General features: G+C 44.4%; 1 protein-coding gene across 4 annotated transcripts in view; it reads right to left on the bottom strand.

Annotated features, from left to right (window-relative positions):
* Positions 1-17,217, bottom strand: part of tbck (TBC1 domain containing kinase) — a 44,629-nt gene that overhangs the window by 24,391 nt on the left and 3,021 nt on the right. For all 4 annotated transcript variants that reach the window (XR_008570651.1, XM_054778709.1, XM_054778708.1 and 1 more), the window contains exons 8-19: positions 17,117-17,178; positions 16,801-16,862; positions 16,527-16,675; positions 13,551-13,689; positions 10,323-10,422; positions 10,083-10,132; positions 9,850-9,979; positions 9,581-9,679; positions 9,424-9,486; positions 9,223-9,349; positions 3,640-3,690; positions 3,478-3,561 (exon numbers count right to left, since the gene is read on the bottom strand). Coding sequence is in view for 3 of the 4 variants with exons in the window: in XM_054778709.1 (XP_054634684.1) it covers positions 3,478-3,561; positions 3,640-3,690; positions 9,223-9,349; positions 9,424-9,486; positions 9,581-9,679; positions 9,850-9,979; positions 10,083-10,132; positions 10,323-10,422; positions 13,551-13,689; positions 16,527-16,675; positions 16,801-16,862; positions 17,117-17,178 (1,116 nt within the window). In the remaining variant the exon portion in view is untranslated. The remainder of the gene's footprint in view (positions 1-3,477; positions 3,562-3,639; positions 3,691-9,222; positions 9,350-9,423; positions 9,487-9,580; positions 9,680-9,849; positions 9,980-10,082; positions 10,133-10,322; positions 10,423-13,550; positions 13,690-16,526; positions 16,676-16,800; positions 16,863-17,116; positions 17,179-17,217) is intronic.

The raw sequence follows: 17,217 nt of genomic DNA, 5'->3' as shown, positions 1-17,217 counted from the left end.
TTATATCCTTACACTTGCACAATTCAACACGTCCGAAAAAGAGTAGGAAGAAGCAGATCTGATTTAATCCTACCCCCCTAACCTACCCTCCACAATTACTGTGTTGGCTTCCTGTGTTTTAACTGTTATTATTTTCTCATGGGAAGAAAAAATACAAATAATGTGTAACAATAGGTAACTTATGTCATGACGAAAAAAGGAAAAACAAGTGTATAAATAATAGATAGATCACAATAAAAAAAAATGTAAATCATTTTGTAAAACCTTTTTAATAGGAGGGATACAAGAATAAAGATAAATCAATAAGATTACAAAAAAAACAGACAAATGCATAAATAATTTACCCCTCCATGAATCACCACCTTACCGTGGTGGAGGGGTGGAGAGACCGCACCTCGCCCGGATGTGGGATACCGGGGCCTCACCCTGGAGCCAGTCCTGGGGGAGGGGCTCGCAGGCAAGCGCCCGGTGGTCGGGCTCTCACCCGTGGGGCCCGGCCGGACTCAGCCCGAACAAGCCACATGGGATCTCCCCCCCGTAGACCCACCACCTGCGGGGGCAAGTATAAGTGCATTGTGCTTTGGGTGGCGGTCGAGGTCGAGCGCCTAAGCGACCCGGTCTTCGGCGGTCAAATCTGGTTCTTGGGATATGGAATGTCACTTCTCTGGTGGGGAAGGAGCCCGAACTTGTGAGAGAGGTTGAGACATTCTGACTAGATATAGTCGGACTCACCTCGACCCACAGTTTGGGTTCTGGATCCAAACTCCTCGAGAGTGGCTGGAGCTTGTTCTACTCTGGAGTTGCTGCTGGGGAGAGGCAGCGAGCTGGTGTGGGCTTATTAATTACCCTGGCTCAGTGCCTCTGTGTTGGAGTCATCCCCGGTTAACGAGAGGGTCATTTCCCTACGCCTTCGGGTTGGGGAAAGGGTCCCGACTGTCGTTTGTGCGTACGCGCCAAACGGCAGCTCAGAGTACCCAGCCTTCTTGGAGTCCATCAGAGGGGTGCTGGAGAGCACCCCAAATGGTGACTCCGTCGTTTTGCTGAGAGACTTCAACGCCCATTTGGGCAATGACAGTGTGACCTGGAGGGGCGTGATTGGGAGGAACGGCCTCCCCAATCTGAACCCGTGCGGTGTGATGTTGTTGGACTTCTGTGCGAACCACAGTTTGTCCATCACAAACACCATGCTCGAACATAAGGATGTCCATAAGTGCACATGGCACCAGGACACCCTAGGCCGCAGGTCTATGATTGATTTTGTAGTCGTATCATCAGACCTGCGTATGCATGTTCTGGACACGCGGGCAAAGAGAGGGGCTGAGCTGTCAACTGATCACCACCTGGTGATGAGTTGGATTAGATGGCGGGGGAGGATGCCGGACGGACCCGGGAGACCCAAACGTGTAGTGAGGGTGTGCTGGGAACGTTTGGCAGAGTCTCCTGTTCGTCGAGTCTTCAGCTCTCATCTCCGGCAGAGCTTCGTCTGCATCCCAGGGGAGGACGAGGATATTGAGTCCGAATGGGCTCTCTTCGTGCCTTCATTGCTGAGGCAGCCGATCGGAGCTGCGGCCACAAGGTGGTTGGTGCCAGTCGTGGCGGCAAGCCCCAAACCCGATGGTGGACACCAGAGGTCTGCCGTCAAGCTGAAGAAGGAGTCCTACTGAGCATGGATGGCTTGTGGGACTCCTGAAGCAGCAGACAGATACCGGCAGGCCAAGCGACACGCGGCTTCGGTGGTAGTCGAGGCAAAAACTCGGGTGTGGGAAGAGTTCCGTGAGGCCATGGAAAACGACTTTCGGTCGTCTTCGAAGAGGTCCCGGCAAACCGTCCGGCGCCTCAGAAAGGGGAAGCAGTGCCCGGTCCACACGGGGGCATGCTGACCTCGACTGAGGATATAGTTGGGCAGTGGAAGGAATACTTTGAGGTCCTTCTCAATCCCACTGACATACCTTCCATGGAGGAAGAAGAGGCTGAGGACATGAACGCGGACAGTTCCATCACCGTGGCTGAGGTATCTGGGGTAGTCAAAACACTCCCCATTGCACCTCCAAATCTGAGGCCATGGTTCTCAGTCGGAAAAGGGTGGATTGCTCCCTCCGGGTTGGGAATGAGGTCCTGCCCCAGGTGGAGGAGTTCGAGTATTTCGGGGTCTTGTTCAACAGTGAGGGAAGGTTGGAGCGTGAGGTCAATAGGCGGATCGGCGCAGTGTCTGCAGTAATGCGGTCACTGTACGGGACCGTCGTGGTGAAGAGAGAGCTGAGCCGGAAGGCAAAGCTCTCAATTTACCATTCGATCTATTTTCCCACCCTCACCTATGGTCATGAACTTTTGGTCATGACCGAAAGAACGAGATTGCGGATACAGGCGGCTGAAATGAGTTTTCTCTGTAGGGTAGCGGGACTCATCCTAAGAGATAGGGTGAGGAGCTCGGTCATCCGGGAGGAGCTCAGAGTATAGCCGCTGCTCCTTCACATCGAGAGGAGCCAGCTGAGGTGGCTCGGGCATCTAATCCGGATGCCTCCCGGACGCCTCCCTGGTGAGGTGTTTCGGGCATGCCCAGCCGGGAGAAGGCCCCGGGGAAGACGTAGGACACGCTGGAGGGATTATGTCTCACAGCTGGCCCGGTGGAGCTGGAGGAGGTGGTCGGGGACCGGGAAGTCTGGGCTTCCCTACTAAGACTGCTGCCCCCGTGACCCGGACCCGGATAAGCGGAGGAAAATGGAATGGAATAAATAATTTAGGCATGGACATGAGCATCCTTCCGTTCATAGCTACATGATTGCTGTATGGATTCACTGTACTTACAGTATATCTTTAGCAGGACTTTTGTGTTTGTACTGTGTGTCAATACATTTGATCCAGTATGAGGCTGGCACATGAGTGTCAATTCTGAGCAAGCTGGGAATGGAGAGCTAAACAGTAGCAGCCAATTTTATTTGTCAACTTTGAATTTAACATTTGTATATGTTGGCTGGAAATAATTAACATTAAAGCTCTGACCAGACAGATAAACATAAGCTGGCTCTAAGGGCCACCTAAGAGTGCAGAGAGATAATAGTGCCCTTCTTAGCTTTTTATCAGTCTTGCAGGAAATGTTTGGGACTTTTTTTTGCGGTTTCATTTATTTCCCTATCGCCACATGACGCGCCTCGGCTGCAGAATCCATTAAGAAAGATTTAAATTCGTTTTCATAGCTTAGAAACAACATGGAGCCAAAAAAATGTAATCAACACTGAGCAGCTGGCCCGTTGCTCTGCTCCAGATGATGATAATTTGCTTTTGAACTGTGCTCCTCACCCTGCATTTGCATTTTTCTCCCTCAGCATGCTGGTGCAGCCCAACAAAACAATACAGGGAGGCGGCGGAGGGAAACGATAATGTAAAGAAAACAATATCCAGTCGCAATCTCCAAACACCTCAAGATTAGTATCATAGCAAAAACACAAGAATAGAGACGATTCTTTTTGTCCATCTCACCTTGGATGACGTGCGAGTTGTCCTTCAGGAAAAAGTTGTAGAGGTATTTTGGGATGAAGGCGGACATACAAGAGTATGCCAAAGCTGTGTAGAGTACAGTACATTAACAACATAAGACAAACACACACGGTACAACAGTTTGGAACAAGTTTAGAATCTTACCCTCATTGTCAAAATTCAGATAAAGAAACGGGGCGCAAAGTGAATCCAAACCTGGGCGTGGGGGGAAACAAAACATTTTACAATCTAAAATATGAATTAAAATTGCACAATCTGGATAAGAATAAATTCTAGTTTATATACACTACATTTTAAAATAATTTGAATAGGTAATGTCAAAATTCTCACACACACAAATGCCTTACATGTCTTTACAGTGCCTTTACTTGTAAGTTTAGAAGAAACAATATTAATGACGTTTTTTTTCTTGGAGTATTCGTACTTAATTCTTGTAATATGAATTTATTCTCATAAAATCAACAAATTTTGCTCATGAAATTTTTATTTATTCTCGTTGGAACTACTCTCATTTTTCTGACTAAATTGTACTTGTAGTATTTTTTTCTATTTTATTTTAATATTTTAAATTATTTTTTGATACTCAGTATGGCCCTTAAATGGTAATGAGAATTTTTTTTAAATCCAGGTTAATATATTAGAAATTGTAGACTGGAAAAAAAACAAAACTTCCTTGGTGAAGGTAGAAACCATCAGTTTAAATGAAGTTTGCGCTGAGTTGAATTATGCAAACCAGTACATGATTGCCCCCTTGTGGCCAACCAAGCATAGCACACAAGGTGTAAGCACAGGTACAAAAAGGCTGGTACCGCTGAGTAACCAAAATTAAGTGGAGCTAAAGACGAAGTAAGATGATGAAGTGCAGTGGTCACCAACCTTTTTGAGACCAAGATCCCAGGTCTTGGCCCTGAACCTGCACAAGATTGATATATATACACACACACAGACCCTTTCCAAAACATTTGAATGTCATGGAAAAGTTGTTTAATTTCCATAATTCCATTCAAAAAGTTAAACTTTCATAGATTATAGATTCAGGGCCCACAATTTAAACGATTTCAAGTGTTTATTTGTTTATTTTACGTAATTTGGGCTTCCAGCTCATAAAACCCACGAAAACAGGAATTCAAAAAATTAGAATACTGTGAAGAAATCACCATTTACTTCTCAGTTTTTGCAGGAAAAAAAAAGAAAGAAATTAGGATCACATCAAATCGATCAAAATATGGTACTTTCAAAACGATATGTCAATCTTCAATACTTGGTTGGGAATCCCTTTGCCTTAATCACTGCCTCGATGCGACGTGGCATTGAAGCAATCAGCCTGTGGCATTGCCTGGGAGTTATGGAAGCCCAGATTTCCTTGATGCTTGCTGTCAGCTCTTCTTTGTTGTTGGGTCTGCTGCCCCTCATTTTCCTCTTGAGAATACCCCATAGATTCTCAACGGGGTTTAGGTCCGGTGAGTTGGCTGGCCAGTCAAGCACTGTGATGGCATGGGCATCAAACCAGGTTTTGGTGCTTCTGGCGGTATGGGCAGGGGCCAGGTCCTGCTGGAAGATGAAATCTGCATCTCCATACAGATCCTCAGCAGAAGGAATCATGAAGTCCTCTAAAACATGCTGGTAGACTGTTGCGGTGACCTTGGATTTAAGAAAGCAGAGTTTACCAACACCTGCACCGGACATTGCACCCCAAATCATGACGGACTGTGGATATTTCACACTGGACCTCAGGCAGCTTGGGTTCTGTTCCTCACCCGTCTTCCTCCAAACCCTTGGACCTTGATTCCCAAATGAAAGGCACACTTTACTTTCATCGGAAAAGAGGACCTTGGACCACTGGCCAACAGTCCAGTCCTTCTTCTCCTTGGCCCAGTGGAGACGCTTCCTACGTTGGCTCAGGTTCAGAAGTGGCTTGACCCGAGGAACCCGACAGTTGTAGCCCATCTCCCGGATGCATCTGAATGTGGTGGTTTTGAAGCTGTGACTCCCGCCTCATTCCACTCTTTCTGGATCTCTGCCAGATTCTTGAATCTTCCCTGTTTGATAATCCGCTGAAGCCCACTGTCATCTCTTTTGCTGGTGTATCTTCTCCTGCCACATTTTGCCCTTCCTCTAGACTTTCCATTGATATGCTTGGACACAGCACTCTGTGAACAACCAGCCTCCTTAGCTATGAACTTTTGTGGCTTACCCATCCTATGGAGGATATCAATGATGGTCTTCTGGCCAGTTGTCATGTCTGCAGTCTTCCCCATATTGAACCGAACTGAGACAATTGAACCAAACTGAAGCAATTTAATGACACCTGGGGAAACCTGTGCAGGTGATTTGAGTTTAGTAGATGATTAGTGTGTGACACTCAGTTTAAAACATTCATGCCCTGCAAAATTTGGGATGATTTCTTCACAGTCTTCTAATTTTTTTAATTCCTGTTTTCATGGGTTTAATGAGCTGGAAGCCTAAATTATGTAAAAATAAACAAATAAACAAATCGTTTAAATTGTGGGCCCTGAATCTATAATCTATGAAAGTTTAACTTTTTGAATGGAATTATGGAAATTAAACAACTTTTCCATGATATTCAAATTTTTTGGAAAGGGTCTGTATATACCACCTCTCTGACACCGCTTTCTCCCTATTTCCATGCCTTCCATGAGAGAGAAGTCAACTCAAGATTTTTCATATTTGTACAAATACATAATGTGGATGCTCATGCTCACAGTCTGTGGTAGTTAGCGCCGGCTTGTTGACATTTTTAGCTTCTCGCAAAGGCGCATTACCGCCGTCGTCATGGAACAGTCTATCTATCTACAGTCTTGTGGCTCTTGGTCAGGGTGGGCTTGTGGTGTCGGCTTCATGAGCAAATGACAACTACAGTCAAACCTGTCTTAGCGGCCACCTTTATAGAACGGCCACCTGCCTATAGCGGCCACTGAAAAATCCCCGGCAGCAAATTTACATGTTATAGACCCTGTGTATAGCAGTCACCTGTCTAACGTGGCCAGTGGCCACCCATTTTGTCTCCCTTGGTCAATTTCTGACTGCATATAGCGGCCAAATTACCAACTCAAGTAGAAGCTTCATGCACGAAAAAGTTTAGTTTTTCAATCAATGAAGCCGTCATGTGTAGACTTTAATTACTGAGTCCTAGCTCAGTCACAATCATTCACAAGATCCACACAAACTGTCAGTTGTTCCACATAAAAAAACAGCTTCTTTTGAGCTTGCTATTTCCTGGTCAAACATGTAACTTTAAGAGCATTTGCACCAAAACATTACCGCAAATTAGGCTGGGAACAGGACGCGCTCCCAGCGACGCTACAATACAATACAATACTGCCTGCACGCTAAAACCATGCGAGCATATGTTTTTAAAAAGCAGCGGGAGCAAAACTGAGTTTGGTTGTACTTAATTGGAGTATTTTAGAATGTACTCACGTTATTTTTTATCAATCCTCATCCACAAATCCATCAAAGTCCTCATCTTCTGTATTCGACACAAAAAAAAGCCGTCTTCTTTGCCGTTCGCTTAACTTGTCAGTGTTATTCAGCCATAGTAAGGGCGACCTGACTCCAGCAAAGAAGGAAACTTCTCCTGTTTCTTCAACTTTATTTCTTGAACGCGGCCACCAGACAGCAGCTCAGAACACACACACCTCCAATCTTGTCTCTCCTTCTTGCTTGCCCACAAGGCAAAGGTTAAACAAGCCCCACTACATAGCTGTCCAGGCAATGCCTGTAACAAGTGACACTGTTTATTTCCTGGTGTGAGACAATGTGCACTGGTCAATACCGTAATGCCCCTTGTTGTGGGGAAGGAGAGACTCACGTCGCCGATGCACTTTAATCGCTTTATTAACAGCGGAGAACACTGCAGGACTTTACATCCACGCCAACATAAACACACTTCCCAACTCTCTCGAAACTGACAGCTAGCACTGAACCTAGCTCTCCTGCTCGGGACGCCCACCGTCACTTCCCGTCACTTCCTGATGAACTAAAGCTGTAATGACACTCTGCCGTATAAAAAGTAAAATATTAAAAACAAGCATAAGACATTACTAGCACAGCTTTGTTCTGTGGGTGGTGGAGAATAGCAAGCCTAGTAGTGCTGTACAACTTTTATCCGAAGTCCCACAGTGCCCTCTACAGGTCAACATTCATTTTTTTCTTTTTTTTTCCTCTACTGGTCAACATTCAAACTGGACGCCAACCTGTCTATAGAGGCCACCTGTCTATAGCAGCCACTTTCGCAGTCTCCCTCGAGTGGCCGCTATAGACAAGTTTGACTGTATTTGGCTTGTTGGCTCAGTGTAGTGGGAGAGTGATGCAGATTGAGGAGAGAGGGGCTGGTCAAGGCGCTTACAACAGTCAGCCCTTATCGCTGCTCAAATATTTTTTTGGAGTTGCACGTCCATGGAGTTATATTTGTGCCTTAACTTAACGCTGACTTTGAGCCCTATTAACGTGCAATAATAACTGTTGTATGCGCAAGCACATCACTGCTGCGTTCTGTCACTTTCTCTCACTCGACCTTTTTGCTAGCTCGGGGGTGCAAATCGGTGTACAAGGTGAACCGTTGTACCAGTGTACCTCCGGCCGGGTTTTGTGGACTGGGGTCCTTCCTGGGCCTCGCGGGTTGCTGCCTGGATAGCAGCGAGGCGTACGGCCGTGTTCAGTGGACAAAATGCACTGATATGATTGTACAATCAAACCTGTCTATAGCGGCCACCAAAGGGAAACGGCAAAAGTGGCCGCTATAGGCAGGTGGCTGTTATAGACAGGTTGGCGGCCATTTTGAATTTGTGCGCGCACATATTAACATGTCTGTGATTAGAAGCTTGTTGTGTTGTTATACTGTTACATGTTGACCAGTAGAGGGCACTGTGGGACTGCGGATAAAAGTTGTAAAGAACAACTAGGCTTGTTTTTCTACACCACCCACAGAACAAAGCTGTGCTGCTATATATACGGCAGAGTGTCATTACAGCTTTAGTTCATCAGGAAGTGACGGGAAGTGACGGTGCGACGCCACGAGCAGGAGAGCTAGGCTGAGTGCTAGCTGTGAGTGTCGAGAGAGTTGGGAAGTGTGTGGACGTTGGCGTGGATGTAAAGTCCTGCAGTGTTCTCCGCTGTTAATAAAGCGATTAAAGTGCATCGGCGACATGAGTCTCTCCTTCCCCACAACAAGCGGCATTACAGTATTGTTACATTGTCTCACACCAGGAAATAAACGGTGTCACTGTCTGCAACAAGCTCCAAAGAAGACGGCTTTTTTTTTATGTCAAACAACTGACAGTTTGTGTGGATCTTGTGAATGATTGTGACTGAGCTAGGACTCAGTAATTAAAGTCTACACACGATGGCTTCATTGATTTAAAAACAAAACATTTTCGTGCATGAAGCTTCTGCTTGAGTCGGTATTTTGGCCGCTATATGCGGTCAGATATTGACCAAAGGAGACAAAATGGGTGGCCGCTGGCTGCATTAGACAGGTGACTGCTATACACAGGGTCTATAACACGTAAATTCTCCGCGGGGGATTTTTCAGTGGCCGCTATAGGCAGGTGACCGTTATATACAGGTGGCCGCTAAGACAGGTTTGACTGTACATTTTTTTCACAATGTTCTCGTGATTGACCGGCAAAGTCCCAAAGATCAACTAGTAGCTCACGATCAACGGGTTTGGCGACCTCTGATGAAGTGTATCAGGCTTAGACTGACCCTGCCAGTAGACAAGGTCGGGATGGGAGACCACCCAGGCTTTCAAGACCCGCCTAAACTTGATGTGACCCTGTGGAGACGACAGCAGCTCATCATATTGGTGGCACCGCGGGATGTCCACTTCGATCTGTGGGGCGAAAACATGCTCTTGGGTAAAGTAAACGCCCCAAATCAATCATTTAGCATTCAACTGGCTGTTACCTGTCTGTCAGTTGGAATGGGTGTATCCTTGTCTACGCTTTCGTATTTGGCCTGAATGTCCCCCTGTATAGAGGAAATGACCCATAGTCATACATATGTCAGGACCTGTTGACATGGACATGTAAAGTGCACCTTTTGTTCTCCAACACTTTTATACCTCAATGCCCAGCAGTGCAGCCCATGCCAGCCCACGCACAAGAGGCGGAATGTCCACCCTGGCCTCTTTGCACACCAGGTTCTTCTTGTAAGGATAAGCCTAACAACACACAGAACTATTTGACAACAAGTGACTTTTAAACAACTTTGAATGATGACATACTCTCTTTAAAACTGACCACTACATTATCAAATATAACCAAACCGTGCTGCTTGGTGCAAACAGAGCTAAAGAATGTGCATATGTGTGTGTATGCAGGCGGAGCAGACCTTGAGTAGCCTGTCAAAGAGGATGATGCGGATGAGCTGGTACTCGGTGTCTCTCTCGCGGATGATGAGCGGCAGCGTGACCGTAGCCGACAGCTCATTGGCGCTGTTTGAATGCGTCAGACTAGATCGTCTGGGGAAAAGAGATGCAAAAGAATGTATGTGCGGCGTCGTTCCTCAAGTTCAAATGAATGATGTGGGTTAAATAAAGCGACATGGCGGCGAGGTTGACTCACTCGTCCTCCAGCAGAGGGAAGTAAGCTTCTCCTGCCACGTCCTTTAGTCTCTAAAAAGGGAAAGAAGCTCATTTGAATAAATTACATTGTGTTAAATAATTGAATGCTGAGTTTTGACTTGAGTGGTATGGCAAACTACAGCCACGATAATAAACATGTATTGTTCAATGAATATCCCCACAGGGTCAAATAGATCTGAGCATTATTATCCTTGTGAATGCATTTTTTTTGGGCACATACATTCCTGAGCTGGCACAAAGAAAGTGTCACTGTTGTGTCGTCCAGCAAGAAACTCCGATCCCTCCACTGGCCAAATGACTCCCCTTCCTCCAGGACAAAACTGTTAAATTGTGAAAAAGAAGCAGGATGCAGATAATCAAGTTATGGTCCTCAAAGTAGTGTGAAAAAGGGCATTCCCCTTTCCTGATTTCTTATTTTTTTGCATTTTTGTCACACTTAAATGTTTCAGATCATCAAACGAATTTAAATATTAGTCAATGACAACACAACTTAACACAAAATGCAGTTGTTAAATTAAACTTTTTATTATTAAAGGAGAAAAAAAATCCAAACCTACATGGCCCTGTGTGAAGAAGTGATTTCCCCCTAAACTTTATAACCGGTTGGGCCACCCACAACTGCAATCAAGCATTTGCGATAACTTGCAGTGAGTCTTTTACAGCGCTGTGGAGGATTTTTGACCTACTCATCTTCACCGAATTGTTGTAATTCAGCCACGTTGGAGGGTTTTCGAGCATGAACTGCTTTTTTAAGGTCATGCCACAGCATCACAATAGGATTCAGGTCAAGACTTTGAGTAGGCAGTAGAATTCATGGTTCCATTTATCACAACAAGTCTTCCAGGTCCTGAAGCAGCAAAACAGCTCCAGACCATCACACTACCACCACCATATTTTAGTGTTTGTATCATGTTCTTATTCTGAAATGCAGCAATACTTTTATGCCAGATGTAATGGGACACACACCTTCCAAAAAGTTAAACTTTTGTCTCGTCAGACCACAGGGTATTTTCCCAAAGGTCTTGGGGATTATCAAGATGTTTTCTGACAAAATTGAGATGAGCCTTAATATGGTTTTTGTTCAGCAGTGGTTTTCATCTTGGAACTCTGCCATGCAGGGCGTTTTTGCCAAATTGACTTTCTTACGGGGGAGTCATGAACACTGACCTTAACTGAGGCATGTGAGGCCTGCAGTTCTTTGGATTTTGTTGTTGGGTCTTTTGTGACCTCTTGGATGAGTCGTCGCTGTGCTCTTGGGCTAATGTTGGTTGGCCAACCACTGTTTCATGTTTCTGCCATTTGTGTATAATGGCTCTCACTGTGGTTCGCTGGAGTCCCAAAGCTTATGAAATGGCTTTATGACCTTTTCCACTTGAACTCAGGTGTGATTTCACACAGGGCCATGTAGGTTTGGATTTTTTTCTCCCTTTAATCATAAAGTTTCATTTAAAAACTGCATTTTGTGTTCAGTTGTTTTGTTATTGACTAATATTTACATTTGTTTGATGATCAGAAACATTTAAGTGCGACAAACATGCAAAGAAATAAGACATCAGGAAGGGGGCAAAAACTTTTTCACACCACTGTATATACCTTATTTTCATGACCATAAGGTACACTTAAAAGTCTTAAATTTTGTCCAAAATGGGCGGGGCGCCTTATAATGCGGCGCGCCTCTTGTGTGTACCGAGTTCCAAAATCTGTAAGTGTTGCTGTGTGATTTCATGAGCGCTCCGCTCGACTAACTGGGAGCATCTCATGCCGACATGCTGCTTATATTGAGAAAAGGTGGACGTGACTGAGGACAGCCTGTCGACGTGAAAGAGGACGCTAAAGGCACGCCCCAGTAGATATATAGGTATATTTTATGAAATTGCGCCCTCTATCTATCCGGGCAAGGACTACCGTGGCAAAGCAACATCCAGCGGATTACAAGGAAAGCTGGCCATCTTCCGCTCCTAATGCAGTAAAAACATTGCAGACAAACACATCCAGCCCAACTACATCACCAACATGGACGACGTGCCGCTCACTTTCGACATCCCGTTGAATCACACTGTAGAGAAGTGGACCAGCACGGTAGCGATACATACAATGGGGCACGAGAAGTCGGCTTTTACTGTTGTGCTTGGTTGCCATGGCAATGGACAGAAACTGCTGCCTGTGGTGATTTTTAAAAGGAAGATGCTACTTGAAGAAAAGTTTCCAGCCGGACCAATCAAAGGGGCTGGAAGGACAAGGAGAAAATGGCTAAGAGACCGGATGTTTTTTTCCCATGTGTCACCACAGCCGCTGTGAAAAAACAAGTGCAGCAAATGAATTCGGAGCTTGAACTGATTCCCGGAGGCTTGACGAAGGAACTCCAACCGCTGGACATCGGTGTAAACACGGCGTTTAAAGTGAAGTTGCGAGCAGTGTGGGATCGATGGATGACAGCTAGCAAACACAGCTTCACTAAGACTGGGAGGCAGCGCCGTCGAGTTACACCACAATTTTGTGAATGGATTGTTGATGCTTGGGCTAACGTGTCTGATGCACTGTTGTTCGAGCTTTCGCAAAAGCCAACATAATTTCTGCGGCGCCGCACGGCAACGAGACTAACTCTGACAGTGACGACAGGGAACCTGGTGTGTTTGATGGAGAACTCGGCCCGCTGTTCATTTGGGATACAGAAGATGAGGACTTTGATGGATTTGTGAATGAGGATTGATCAAAAATAACGTGAGTACATTGTTGAATACTTCAATAAAGTACAACCGAACTCAGTTTTGCTCCCGCTGGCTTTTTAAAAACATACAATAGCATGCATGCTAGCGTATTGTAGCGTCGCTGGGAGCACTTCCTGTTCCCCAGCGTGCTTTGCGGTAGTGTTTTGGTGCAAATGCTCTTACAGTTACTTGTTTGCGCTACATAGTTGTTGGTTATTGTTCTGCAAAAACAGCGGTTGTGTCTTGTCTGTTTTTGCGTTGCTGTGTGATGTTTTTACTTGTGCACCATGACTGAGACTGTTGTGTTGAATAATGACCATCCTGATTTCAAGTGGGTTTGATAAACTGAATGAGAGTTCTGCTCTTAATCTGTCCAATGAAATAAAGCACTGTCGCTGCCTCACTGACTTCTGAGCGACATGGTATGTTTTAGCGTGCATATCTGCGCCCAATAATACGGTGCGCCTTGTATAAATACAAGCCTTGTGTTAAATACAGAAATAGCACCTGTAAATGAGACTGCTCCTTTTATTATGTTGCGCCTTATGGTCGTGAAAAAACGGTACCCCATTAGCCCTCTTTTTCAAGACCTGTTTCTGGAACAATATTTTTGGTCACTGGTATAAGTGTGTGAGTGACTGGAAGAAAAGCTGAGACTCGCTTGAGAAGAAGTTGTTTCAGAAAAAAAATATGGTCTTATTTTGGGGTCAATACAGTATTAGCCACAGGGGTTTACATACTTGGGCAGTGTGCAGATGGGAGGTTTGGACTGTATGATCTCCTTATTAGTCAGCTCCTTCTCTAGGTCGCCCCCTGCCAGGCACCACAGGTGATACACCTCGTTTATGGCCCGCTGGGATAGGTAGTCGTCATCATCATCTAAGTGTCACACAAGCAGATAGGTTAGGACAGTTATCCTCGCCTACTTCCACTGATCTTTTCTCTGCTTTAAATTGTAAGTAATTCATTTTTTATGGTAATTTAAAAATCGTTTGATAATCTGTTATTTTCTGTGACCTCAGTTCAGACTTCAGCAAGTACATTTGATCAAATCTATCTGCAATGTCTCATTGTGATGTTTCACATTGCCAAATTGAAAGAGTGAATGAAATAAATTTCTGGTGATCATAATAGATTAAAAAATGAGTTGGAAATCTCGCATCAAAAATATACAACAAAAGGTGGTGAGAAACACTTCAATATTGAATAAAGCAAAATTTGTTCTTGATAAAAAATCACTCCACACTCTTTACTGTTCTTTGGTATTACCATATCTAACTTATTGTGTGGAGATATGGGATAATAATTATAAAAGCAACCTTCACTCACTCAACGTACTGCAAAAAAGATTGGTGAGGAAAATTCATAATGCAGTGTATAGAGAACATACAAACCCTTTATTTTTACAATCACGGAAATAAAAATTTGCTGCTTTCCTAAATTTTCAAACTGCTAAAATAGGGGTAGGATTAAATAAGCTTTGCTTCTTCCTACTCCTTTTGGACATGTGGAACTGTGAAATGATTCATGAGATGTTTGCCATTGTAACCTGCATGCATGTTCAAATAAAATTAAACCAAACCAAACCACTTTTTATGAGCGGCACGGTCTCTGAGCATTTGGGACAGACTGGTTTTGTGCTTCCAGGAGGAAGAATGAACATAAATGAGTGCGTCCATTGTGTGTTGAAATCTTCATCTCGCCATCCACTTTGCTCTTTTTGTGCGTTTATTTGTCTGTTGTGTTCTACTGCTCACTCGTCTCGCTGTCTTCTCCTCTTCTTCTGGGGTAGCAAGCAGACGTGGGGGACACGACCCTATTCTTTCCCTGTAACTCTCGCTCGTCTCACAGTCCTCTTTGTCCGCAGAGCTCACTTGTTTCACTCTTCTTTCTCTGTATTTCTCACTCATTCTTCCGTGTCACTTGCTTCGCTTCTCTCCTCTTTTGTCTCTCTCTGTATTTAAAGTTGCAATGTTTAGTGGCTGAAATGTGCAGATTTGATTGGCTGACTGTGTAGTATCACGTCAGATAGCTTAACTTGCATGAAATTGGTCAGTGGATTTCCTGATCTGATTAACCAGTACCGTCAAGTCTAAAAATGATGCGCCTGTCAAAACTTGAAGGAAAACTGCACTTTATTTTTTTATTTTGCCCATCACCCACAATCCTTACGTGAAACATGAACACACTTGTCTTTCACTTTTCTGTGCATTCTAAAGAGAAAAACACGTAGCATGAGGGAGCTAACAAATTTTTTTCAACCTGCCAAAAAAGAACCCATGTGGACAGGGCGCATTGATTTCACAGAGCCCATAGCAACTAACGCTACTGCCGTCAACAACAGCAGCAGCAGTATAGGAAGCCTGCGTGTCTGTTTCCTAATCATGGCAGACTTTGTGAGAACCGCCGCCGACAACTACTTTTGGACAAATGAGGATCCAGAACCTTATCCTTTAGAGCATGAATATACGCTGGGTGGGGAAGAAGAGAATGTGAAACGTCAGAGCTGACGAGGGCCGAGAGAGTCAGGACTGGCATGAGTTGGTGGTGTGCCATGCCGACAGAAATCGGGTGTTTTTGCTGTACTGAGTGGCACACAGTGCTACCATCAATGGAAATACTTCGTGTATACAGTAAGGAGGACATTGCACCAAGAGACTGCATCACAGAGAAGGAAGAATTGTTAGCGTTAACAAGTGGTCCAAACTTTTTTTCATCTATAATGTGGTTGTCTATTCGTAGATGTTCATTGTTTGTTCCGGTTTCCTCGTCAGTACAGATTGGTGTCCTATTGCATTGTTTTGAGTGGGCCCAATAATTCTTGTAGTTGCGTGAGGCATTGTGAGCGAGGAGCTGTGTCACTACACCAGAAAAATAGTTCTTTGGTCTTAGCTCCTGCATAACAATGTCGCTGCAGCTTAGTTACAATGCAGGTCAGTTATGTAAATGGAACATGGTTGGTGTTTCTTGAGGTGTGTGGTTTTTTTTTTTTAGATAGCTTTATAGTCAAAATAGGTGTGTCCCGTTAAGTGTATTGTTAGCTGACTCATGCTAGCTGTTTGTCTCTCTTTAGAACACACAGAAAGGGGAAAGACGTGTTCATGTTTCACATAAGGATTGTGGATGACGGACAAAATTCCCCCAAAAAAGTGCAGTTTTTCCGTTAAAATACATAAATAATTTCTTGACTATAGGTCCAGGTCCGAACTTGGACCATGGTCCGCTAGTTAGTGGTCCCTGCTGTATACTTTGTGCCTGTAATTGTTTCTTAATGCGTAAAACTGCATTTAAAACATTTAATAACTGTAAGAGTCATATTATAATGGTATAAAAAAGGCATTTTTAGGACTTGTTATGGTTGCGGCCATTATTCACATTTTTTGTTGGATCTACTGCAGGGCATCCACCCAAAGTCAGCTAGGATAGGCTCCAGCATACCCCCGTGACCCTAATGAGGATAAGCGGCATAGAAAATGGATGGATGGATACTGTAGTATGTCTTGTACTCTATGTACATGTTTGAGCAAAAACAGAACTATGAAGAAAAAAATGCTATTCATGGCTGCACGCAATGTGATTTTGTCATTAACGCCATGTGCCAAGTTTCTTGTTGAGCTCCTGTATGTACTCCTGTTTCCTCCTTTAATTTCTTAGTGTCAGTCAATAGGAGTGGAGGACTGGCGTCTAAGGTGAAATCTCAGTATTTAGTTTCAAACCTTTGCAAAGACTGGCGATGTCCTCAGGGAGCTCCAGATGTGCACAGCGTAGCGAGGATGAGAAGAGGCTCACAGGCTTTTGGAACGGTGTGTAGAGGCAAGACACGCCATCGAACACCGGGTCCCTGAGCAGCTCGGCAGGGGTGGGCCTGTGATGTCGCACACAGAGATGGATCATTTTAAAAAAAACAAAAAACGCAACGCTCGTGAAATCTCCATTATGTCACTTTTTTATACTTTTTTTAAGCGTCTTGATAAACATGAAATGACACACCGTTTGGAAGGAAGGAAGGTCAAGCATTTCCGTAGTAGCTCCAGAACATTCTCGGGCAGCTCCTGTAAAAATGTAGTCAATAGCCAACTTCATAAAATATGTTTAATTAAATTAGAGTATTTCAAAATACAGTTCAATCAGCACAAAAAGCCGGAGTTTGAAACCCTGGCTGTCATGCACAACATCACACAAGACTTCGGCAAGTCTTGTGAGATTTTAGCAGGGAAAAAAGCCCAAGCTTTAGGTATTACTGTCCTTTAATAAAAAACACCATAGTATATTCTATATAATTGACAATATGAGGTTTAAAGACTACCTTGATGGTTTCCAGGCAACCGTGCTCCTCAGCAAGGACAGTGACGATGTCATCCATACAGCCTAGTAAAATGACATGCAACATCACAGCAGACATCTCAC

Source organism: Dunckerocampus dactyliophorus, chromosome 6 (genome assembly GCF_027744805.1).
Source record: "Dunckerocampus dactyliophorus isolate RoL2022-P2 chromosome 6, RoL_Ddac_1.1, whole genome shotgun sequence".
Lineage (NCBI taxonomy): Eukaryota > Metazoa > Chordata > Actinopteri > Syngnathiformes > Syngnathidae > Dunckerocampus > Dunckerocampus dactyliophorus.
Note: the sequence above shows the minus strand (reverse complement) of the source record. Positions and strands in the feature narration are given on the sequence as shown.